At 42.6% G+C, this 10529-nt stretch overlaps 1 protein-coding gene across 1 annotated transcript; it reads right to left on the reverse strand.

Annotated features, from left to right (window-relative positions):
- Positions 1-6: 6 nt before the first annotated feature.
- tgfbrap1 (transforming growth factor, beta receptor associated protein 1) lies at positions 7-10462 on the reverse strand. Its single transcript, XM_031846798.1, has 13 exons — positions 10157-10462; positions 8152-8867; positions 7388-7582; positions 6233-6387; positions 5809-5891; positions 5242-5422; positions 4964-5124; positions 4578-4635; positions 4358-4495; positions 4069-4212; positions 3183-3342; positions 2381-2844; positions 7-1465 (listed from the first exon to the last, which is right to left on the reverse strand). The coding sequence occupies exons 2-13, from the start codon at positions 8846-8848 to the stop codon at positions 1277-1279; spliced, it is 2625 nt and encodes an 874-aa protein (XP_031702658.1). The 5' UTR covers positions 8849-8867; positions 10157-10462; the 3' UTR covers positions 7-1276.
- Between the last annotated feature and the right edge of the window lie 67 nt (positions 10463-10529).

Raw genomic sequence — 10529 nt, forward strand, 5'->3', positions numbered from 1 at the left:
AAAAAAAAAAAAAAAAAAAAAAAAAAAAAAAAAAACAATGAAGGAGTTACGTGCAGTGCAATACCATGCATTATGAGACGACCATTTTTCTCTGACAGTTATTCGTTACTTTCGTTAGGAAAGCTGTAAAAAGTGCTGAATCAGTCCTGTACACTGTCACAGTATGATGCAACAGCAGGAAGATTTGAAATTGAAAATGTTTGGAACAAATGATTTGGTCATTGATGCGGTTCGAGTATGGACTCCCCAGGTACACGCACTGATGAGTGGAGGAGCAGCGTGAGATTTCATGTAGTGTCTTACGCTGTTGTTGCGCCACAGACGACACACTGAGACAAAGTTTCCAACCGTGATAACTAATAGGTTTGGATCAAACTGTTGAACTGAATTACTGTGAAAACAACATCCAGTGCCCTTATAGCTGAGGGGGGGGGGAAATAAAGCAGCAGTGAGTACAGATCCCACACAGTAAAAGACAGACATAAAAGACTCAGCTTCCATCTGTACTGATGAATCTTTGTAGTATTTCACATTAAAACCAAACATTGCAATGTGCAAGTTAGGACAATATTAATACAACACCCATATGAGGTGATGAGACCAGAACTGTAAGAGTGGTAATACTATGCATGCTTTGCAACAGGTTTCAAATAGTGTGTGTTCTGTAGCTCAAGCAGTTTCTCAAGTTCAGGTTTAAAAAGTGTTCAAGCAGAGACGATGACCGGTACTTGCCCTGAACCCACAGAGAAGCACCGGAGCCCGTCTGTGATCTATTCTCTGTTGAAATGGATTAAAGGTCCGGGTGACTAGACTGTGCTTTCTTAGTCCCTGTTCAGGCCTGGTACTAACCAGTCTTAGGTGATCCGATCACAAGTGGACAGCTCTAACCAGTCAGTTCACACCTGGCATTAAAAATGTGTCTCAAGCGACCACTCGTGATCTCACTTCCCTGCGCTATATGCAAATAATCACCCACATCAGGGAGGCGGCGATGCAAATTAACCGCGTCCAGTTGTGTTTGGGAGGTCGCTCCATCATCTCACAAGCCAATGCCAGCTCTGAACGAGGCCCAACGTCTAATAAAAACACAGTCTGACACACTCGCACAGCTTTCTTTGCGTTTCTCATCAGCTCCATGGCCGACTCTACGATGGCAATGAGTGTTGTGTGCTTTTTGTTATCTTCCCCCCCCCCCCCCCCCCACAGTCCTCAGTATGTCCTGCTTTAGTTTGGTGCCTCCGATCACAGATCACATGGCAATCTGAAGGGTGGAGTCTCACGTATGGTTACTGCTATTAGTTAACTGTCTCTTTGTGGGAGAGTCTCTTACTCTCTGGGCGACACAGTGGGTGTGGACGGGCACTCCGCCTGGCAGACACACCACGTCGGGCTCACTGAAGGTGTTGTGGCACAGGTGGCATCCTTTCTTTTCAGACACAAAGATTGGTTTCTTGCGGTCTTTCAACTGAGGACAAAATACATGACTGAAGAGTTACGATGACGTAAAGCAGTAATGAGCACAAAGATAACACTACAAATGTTAAAAATCCAAGAGTAAATAGACTAATTCCTTATATGACTAAGACAATATATGGTGACTTGTCAGAATGTGTTGATACTAAATGTCAACATTTGTTATTCTGTTTTTATATCAACTCAAAAATATTCATGACAAAGAAATAAAAAAAAAAAAATTTAAATCTGATCTCACTCAATAGGACAATCTGACAAGTCACATTTCTGGTAAATGTTCAGATGAATAAGGACGAATAGGACGTTCATAGCGAGAAAGAAAACTTACGAGTTTAAAATTTTAGAAAAGGTCTATTCATCAGCAAACTAATTTCTTGATTTCTTGATGTCAATGAAATAAAAATGTACATCTTGTTTGATTTTACCAGCAGTCCAAAACGCAAATATATTCAGTTTACTAGAACACATGACAACAAAAAGCACCAAATAATTTGGGACGCTGGAACAGCAAATGTTTGCCATTTTTGTTTGGTAAATGACTTAAAACATTTATCGATAAGAATAAAAAAAATAGTTGCAGATCAACTAACCAATGCAGCTCTGCTTCAGGTGTTTATTATTGAATTGCTCTATTTGAGAAGCATTGAGGGAAATGTACCTTCACAGATACCTTTAAAAGATGTAGACATTTCTGTTAACATTGTCAGTATTATTGCTGTCAACCCTTTGTGAAACTAATGCTCTTATGGTTTCAATAACAACAACAAACATGCAAGAACATGATCTAATAAATGATGGTGTCCTACCCTGTGAACCAACACACTAAACAAGTACAGCAGTCGGAGGAAGAAGAAAGTATCTATCTCACTAATTTGCATGTTTCTGACTCGTGTCGTGAGTTTCTCACCCTGTCGTGCAGCAGTTGAAGGTTTTCAGAGTGGGCGAGCCCCAGAGCGATCTGGGAGGTGCGGCAGTCATGTATACTGGCCCTGATGGCTCGACCCAGAAAGGGCCGCAGCAGCTGCAGTGACCAGCCCTCGGGGAGCACGCGCAGGACACGGACTGCGTCGAACACCTCGCCGTGCCGATTTAGGAGGTCCACTGCTGCCATCTCCAGGTCTCCACCTCCACCTGCCGCAGCCTGGGCTTTTCCTGCAGGGTTCCCGTCTAGATAAACCCCCAAGAGCAGGTGGAACAGCTGCTGTTGGTACGCCGAATCCCGACAGGAAGAGGCCCATATACAGAAGGCCTCGGCAGACGGGAAGTCCCTCAGCTTGTGCACCAATATATGCAGCGCTTTATCGTGCTCCTCCAGCTTTCCATGTAGTGTCGCACGCTCGAGCAGCAGTTGTTCACAGTTCTCCATCTTACCTAAACAGAGCATTAGAACATGAAACATTAAGGGTCAAAACCTACATATTGATCTCTCTTTGTGACTTTTGAGAATCACACCTTGCTATAAAAAGGATTGTCCAGTCACCTTTACAGCCAGACCTGCACTAAGTCTAGATTGTATTTGTGATGCTACAATCGGTCACACAATATAGAAGATGACAGTTGTGGTTGTACTATAACAAGCTAAATCACATCAGTCTTCAAAGAGCTGGGTAACATACTGTGAAACAGCACTTATCAAAGTTTATGCAAAAATAGAAATCTTATAAATAAAACATCCAAGTTGTAGTTGCATCTTCAGACCTGTGACTCACCTAAAAGAAACGGCGCACGGTAAAGGTTGGACTCCCTGAGCAGAGATTGGAGCTTCTCTCTGGCTCTGGAGAGCTGCTCTTCATCTGCTGGCGACTGCGACAGCAGTGACAAGACCTCCTCCAGGTACAACACGGCCAGGTGTGTGTGGACCTTCTCTTTCTGCATCCACAAACACGGAAGATAACAATCGGAAGTCAACCAACTTTATTGGATGAAAAAAAAAAAAAAAAAAAAAAGTATAGCAAAAACAGTTATCTTAAAATGAAAATGTTCAAATTGATTGCAAATTGCAAAATTCTGATTTGTACTTGATTAAGCAGCATTTCTCTAATTACCTTAATCTGAACGCTGATTAAAATAGTCTTAAAACATAAAAAGAACATAACACAGAAAGTCAGTGTTGAGGTTGGATACCAACAGGATCCGCCTTTATAAGAACTAGCGACATGAGACAGAGGAGCCTCCCAGTAAGCAGCAGATCAGTCTGTGGTTGTACTGCCCAGCTTCTCTGTGAGCACTGCTCGCAAGTGAAATTATCTTGGTTAAATTAAGTTCTAAAAACATGTATCCATCCATGTTCTCAAGTACTTATGTTGCAGATCTCTTGGGAGGAGCCAGGCAGAAATTGAAGGTGTGCGTACCCTTTAAAAAAGGCGACTTAGCTCACAGGTCAGGGTTGCGGGAGGAAGTCAAGCAACAGTGCTAACGACTGTGTCTCATGTGACCAGCTGTATTTTTAGGATGTGTTCAATAGTGAGTCTGTTGTGGTCCATCTAAATATATCCATAATAGTAATTTAATTCAGTACTTTAGAGAATTGACTCTCTCTCTCTCTCTCTCTCTCTCTCTCTCTCTCTCTCTCTCTCTCAAAACCTTTTACTGTACCTTTATCCGTCTCTCCAGCACCAGGTGTTCCAGGTAGAGAAGCAGCGCCTGGCTGTGCTTTCCCAGGTAAGAGATGACATCATCGGGATTTAGTTCTGGAAGCTCTTTAGTGGCCGGCCTCTTAGTAAAGATGTGGACACCTATCTATGAACAAACGCAAAGAAAGATGGGTGAATAATTAGGCTTATTTGCTTCAAAAAACTTTTTATCTGGTATAAATTTGACCCGCACTAATAATCTTGAGAGCAGAGTTAGATGTTTGAGATCATTTAAGGTCCTGGTAACCTACCGTGGGATCCTTCCGCAAGGCCCAGTCTGCATACTTCCACACGAGGTCCAGACTGGAGCAGAGAAAGTCCACAATGTACTCGTAGAGGTCAGACCTGGTGGAGTCCTGCAGATCCCCATCTGCCACTCGAATCCACAGCTGTCGGAGAAAATAAAGAGGGAATGTGTTAAATACCTAAAACATTGGTGTTGGCGCTAATTCTCGGGTGAGGCGTACATACCTGAAGTGCTGCTGAATCCTGACCGTTAGAATGATAGAGCAGTCCAAGTGCAAAATATCTATGAGGGTGAAAAAGACTGAATGAAGCAAAACCTCCTCTCCCTCGTCCCTGTAGGAAATAAACTGATTCCCAAAGTGCTAAATACTAGCTGTAAGCATACGACACCATCACACAGAGAACCAATTTACCCTCAATCTTCTAAATGTGTGGATGCTGTCTCAGATGAACTGTATTTGTGTGTCCATTCCAATAAGGCGAAAGCTCTTGAAACTAGGAAATGTCGGTGTTAAAATGCAGTGATTTTCTGTGTATCTCATAACGTGATTAATTATATCAACTTGTTCTTAAAAGGCTCAACTCAAAACCAAAAAGGAAAGTATACACACTTTTGATATTTCTCCAGCCATGGGACGCTGTCTGCAAGAAGGCAGGCATTGTCTGAAGCTAGCAGGTCTAGAAGGCTGTCGTGATCCTGTTCGGCATACAGCTTTAACAGTGCAGTGTCCACGTCCTCTCGACAGCCGTTGGCCACCTCTGTGCTTCGTACCTGTGTGCACGAATAACAAAATAATTATGCAATACATGTGGAGTATTACCAGCACCTCTGTCGTAGCGATCTTTCTCCAAAACGTGGAAATAAATCATTTTCTTTGACTCCATTTACCTCTCCCAAATAAGTGATGAGGAATTTCTTGCATCGCAGCACCGTTTCCTGGTCGCCCTGTGCCAGGTGGTTGAGATCGGCAAACTCGTGGAGGGGAGGGTGGCAGCGCGTGAATGAGGAGGAAGCTGGCAGCAGCAGTGGGTAGAGAGAGATCAGCTCCCGCACATCCAGCTGACCCTTCCTGCAAATAGAAGAGGTAGCAAAAAAAACGAGTGAAGAAAGCAACCAAGAACTGAGAGCAAACAACTAGAGGAAGAAGAAAGCAGTGTTAGAACACACACCTCATAGCTGCACAATCTTCAACATTTTTTCTAATATTAATAATTTAAAAAAATTAAATGTGCATTAGTGTGGCAGAAAAGTACACATGGATTGATAGATGATTCAAATACATTTTTTAATTCCAGATTCACACCAAAGTGTACAGCACAAATAAACACTATTTCAATATTAATGAATACACTTTTTTTTTTTATGGACGACGTAACATGTTACAGTCACAGGCCGTTAAATCCCACGTCAACACAGAGCAGTTCAAACAGTGTTAACAAACAAAGTAACTCTTACCTGAAGTGTTCTTTTGCTTCTAGAAACTGAAGTTGGCCAAACTGTATGAAACCTGCCTGCTGCAGGATTCTTTTGTGCAAAATCTGTACGTGCAGAACGAGACAGTTTGTGAGACAATTGTGATTTTTTTTTCGTTGAGAAAAATAGTCAATAAAGTAATAGTTTACATTAAAGTAAAGTTATCATATGATCACTGATTGTGATTATGTTACACTGTTATTTGTTTTTTTGCATTATTGTATTGTAATAACTATTTGAATATTATTCTATTTCATTGTATATATTGTGCATTTTTATTTTGATTGCTTCACCTGTACCATAAATGCTGCCGTAGTGAAAAAAAAAGCCCCCTTGCGGGATTAATAAAGTATCTATCTATGATCGATGATTCACACGTAACACCATCCAACACCATGTTTGTTACCTGGAACTTGTCTTTGGGAATATTCTGCTGTGCTCCCTCTGTGAGGACGAGCGCCTCCTCCACTCTGTGGCTGGCCAGTAAGTCCTGGATCTGTCTCTCCAGGGGCAGCGGCACCAGGATATACACTGCCTTAGTGGAGGCCAGAATGACCTTTCCTAAAAACACACAACACTCACAGGTCAGGACTTCAACACTCTCAAAACAGCCACAAATATGGGATATCCGAACCAACAGACTCTTAATCCTGTGGTTTACGCTGTTAAATCGTCTCCAGCTCTGGGGGGAGAGAGCTTCATGTGTAGCGCTTCATTTGCTGATCAGTTGTTGAACTGAAAGAGTCTCTGGAACAGGAAGAGGTCACTCGTGCTCCAGATTCCATTGAAACTCCAGTGTTCTAAAAAGTACCTAAAAAGGTTTTGGTTTCTCAGTCCAGGCGGCCAGAGCAGTGACTCTTTCCATCCCGGGACTACTGACTAACAGATCTGTGAGCAACAAGGAAGCACTTGACGGATAAAGACTGAGGTTGTAATAGTTTGAGATTTTCACAGTACGATAAGCATCTCAGAACATACCTTTGTTAAAAGAATAACAAGTATTGCAACAATAATGTGTTATATAACAGAAACATGTCAGTTTACATGTTAGCAGCACTATATTATTTAAATTAACTACTAAAACAAAATCAGCTGTGAGCTTTAAAAGACAATTAACATTTACTGTGGCTGTAGGACAGATCAGCCAGACGTCTTCTGTCTGTACATTAAACTCCCAAGTAATGTTTGTTTACAGGTCTTGTGAAGTACTACTGCACACAAGGGAGCTGTCACTTGTAAGTCCAACAGTGTTAGTGAAATGTGATAAATGGCAACATGGTTGATACATGTTAATGAGTACACCTGCAGGAGGCAGTATCTAATGCATAATAAACATAATGCTACAGTCAGGTGAAACTTCATACATCATTTCAAACAAGTGGATTATTAAGGGAGCTTGTTGGTTTATTTTGACCATTAAATGTGTTACAACCTAAACGAATAATGGCAAAATGCGAAATCATCAATCAGATAATCACTCCTTCAGATTTCTTTTGATAAATATTTGGTTTCATTCGATGACATAGGTTGAAAATCCTTGAAGAGCAATATGTGAAGATACCTTCAAAGTCTTGCAGAATGTGTCCGTCCCTGAATGAAAGGGTTTGTTTTAGCTGTTGGTCCAACATGCTGTGGATGGTGATGAAGCTTTCATCCAAAGCGACCACGTACGGGAAACACACAGCGGCACCGATCACGCTCTCTGACCAGTTGACTGGAGCTCGCTGCGATACGCCTTCTGCATTGGCAAACATTCCTGGGGAGGGAAGTGGAGAGACAATTTTAAATAGATAGAAGATAAACGCCATGAAACACTCTCTTAAGTCAAGAAGTACTCCGAACGTTGCAATCATTGAGTGGAGAAACAGTTGGGGAAAAAAGAAGGAAAAACTACCAAAGCTTCAATTTCTGCAGTGTTGACAAAATTTAGGAATTTTTAAAGACATTTTTAATACCAGAGAGAATGCAATTTAGTTTATTTTTCGCAGTCGAACAGGTCAAAGAATCAGTAGAGAGAAAAATGCCCCAAAATGTTTAAATTAATTTATGGACATTTATTTCACATTTTTGTCAGTACTTGCCAGCAGTAAAAACAACAACTAGTAATATAATTAATCCATAAACATGACCTGGGGTCCTGGACGTAGATAAATGGCAGAGTATTGATCAACTAACCAATTGAAAATTATAGATAATTAAAATGTCTGCTACAATTGACCCATTGTGAGTGAAGGGCATGTAAAATTCACAGCTTTTTAATGGCGAAGGCAACTAAATTCAGTGCTTTTTAATTACTGCAGATAACCTGGGTTGGTCCCGACTTACCCAGACCACCAGGTGCTGCTAAGAGGAACTCCTCCCTGCCGATCCTCTTCACAATGGGTCTCCTCCCTTCACTGTTATAAGGGAAGAGGTCCTGGGAGGCTCCCGTGTTGTAGTTCAGAATCATGTACTGTGTGGCGAGGGCCAGGCACAAGAAGTAACCGTCAACGCTGACGGCACAGGGCTGCTCAGGAGTGGACACCTCCTTGACCAGCTGCACTCTGTCCTTGTACACCATGTAAATCTGCACCGTGCGGCGCTTGGAGGAGAGCACACCCATTTCCACACAGAACGGGTCACCGTTCACAGGGTTCTCGTTAATGCAGAATGCCGTCACACCTCTGATCTTGGCTCCCCCTCCCGCCGCCGAGGGCACGGTCTCCAGTGTCACCATGTCGGCCAGGAAGACTATCCCATCACAGAGCACGATCAGACGCTCCAAAGCGGAGGCGGCGCGCAGCTCAGCAACCGGTTTCTTGAGGCCCAGGTATTTGTGCAGCAGCTTCTGAGCTGAGTAACTCAGCTTCCCGTTGGAGGAAGTGACCTCGTCCAGCAGGAAGTGGTGGATGAAGCAGTCGTTGGTGCCCATGTACAAGTGTTTTCCACAGCATTCAATGCACTCGATGTTGATGCGAGCCTTGTCGCCCATGAGGAGATCTCGCTCCACAGCGGGGACTAGCTCAAAAGCCTTCACACTCATCTCAGCCAAGGCATCTACACTAGAGGATGCAAAACAGACAGGCATCAACAAAACTGCATACAAATTAAACGATCACACTGACAGTGTGCTGCAAAATATTCTTGTGAAGTCACTGACAATATAAATACGGGCGTGTCCCTCATTCACAGCAGACTCTGGATGTATTCTGCTTTGTGTGAAAGCACAAGTGTGTGAATTAGTGTGAATTAAAAATCCCAAACATTCTTTACATCTTAATGTTTTGAAGTGTTGGTTGGCCAAAACATCCTCCTGGAGCTCTGGGAAATCGTAGCAAACATTTCTCACACAATTTTATGACATTTCATAGATCAAACAATTGATTGACTAATTGATTAATAAAATAACAAGCGTCGTAAGCAGCTTTCTATATGGACAGGTTTGCTCTCAGTTAAGATTTGGCATTGAGCCTTTGGCTGTGGAATGACGACTACGACGTTAGCTATTAGGCATATGATTAAGCTAAGGGTTGTTTATAATGAACATATGAACGTGTTGTGTGTTTAATAAGTTAGTCTCATATGTTCTGACACGCATGGACATATTATGTATTGCTTTCCTTTTGTTTTCTTCTTTCTTGGCCTGTAGTGCAAGTAGAGTCATGTACACACCTATGGGCTGGGCACTCTGGGGTTGGTGATACGATTATAGAAATACTACTTATGGCCTAGCCCCCATAGTCATTGTATAGTTGACAATATTAAAATGAATGAAGTGTTTCTTTTCTTAGTCATAAATGTTAAAGTTATCTTCAAAGTCTGCCCTGTTGTGGTAATTAGCTCCTTCCCTACTATTGTATAATGTTAGCTAGTTCACATCCTTACCAGAAACCTCCCGAGTAATGTCGTAAAGATAAGTCAGTCATATTTCCTAAACAGTATTCATGTTGACACAAGCTTGGGTTCATTTTAAACAGTTCTGGAACACATTAGCTGACATGTTCTCTCATGTTGCTTCAGTGGTGACAGCTAAAGACGTTAACGCTAGCTAGCTAAAGGCTAACGCCAGTAGTTAGCTAAACACAGTGCACTGGTTAACACCGGCTGTCTCGTGGAAGAATACGTTGTTCGCAGGTTAAGGTATATTAAGCATGCGAGGAAGTCGTGGTCCGATTTAAATTGCTTATACTCGGTAGCCTCTGGGCCAGCTAGCTAGGCTAACCTTAGCTTAAAGAGACCAGTGGTGCCGAAGCTAGCAAGCTAATCAACACTGAGCTGGATCTCCAACGTGGTTAAAGAAAGTGGTCATTGATCGTGTGTCTCACATGGTGTATGTCCAAAGGAAAATCACCTAGTTTCCAACCGGCCTCCTCCTTGAGATGATGCTCTGTCAAAGACTCTGCGCACCAACTCACTCCCTAGTTTCTCTCGGAGCTGTTGGCGCAAGCATACCTACCGCTGCACACAGCGCTCAGGACGGCAGGCCGGATCACCGCAAACAGGCCAGCCTCAGCGCTCTAAACACAGCCGCCACGACGTATGTTTACTTGGAAGCATTAATATAGCTATGGTGCTCGGGTCGACACAGACAAATACAGCTTGAATGGGAGCTTTAGGTCTTGCTTGTCCAGTATAAAACGCCGCCCATTTGCACTAAACTCGGTGATACGGGGGTGCGTTCAAGACCGTCTTAGTGAGGAGCAAAGTTGTTAGGTTTCTCAACA

This window comes from Anarrhichthys ocellatus, unplaced genomic scaffold (genome assembly GCF_004355925.1).
Source record: "Anarrhichthys ocellatus isolate YVR2014 unplaced genomic scaffold, GSC_Weel_1.0 scaffold6, whole genome shotgun sequence".
Taxonomy (NCBI): Eukaryota; Metazoa; Chordata; class Actinopteri; order Perciformes; family Anarhichadidae; genus Anarrhichthys; species Anarrhichthys ocellatus.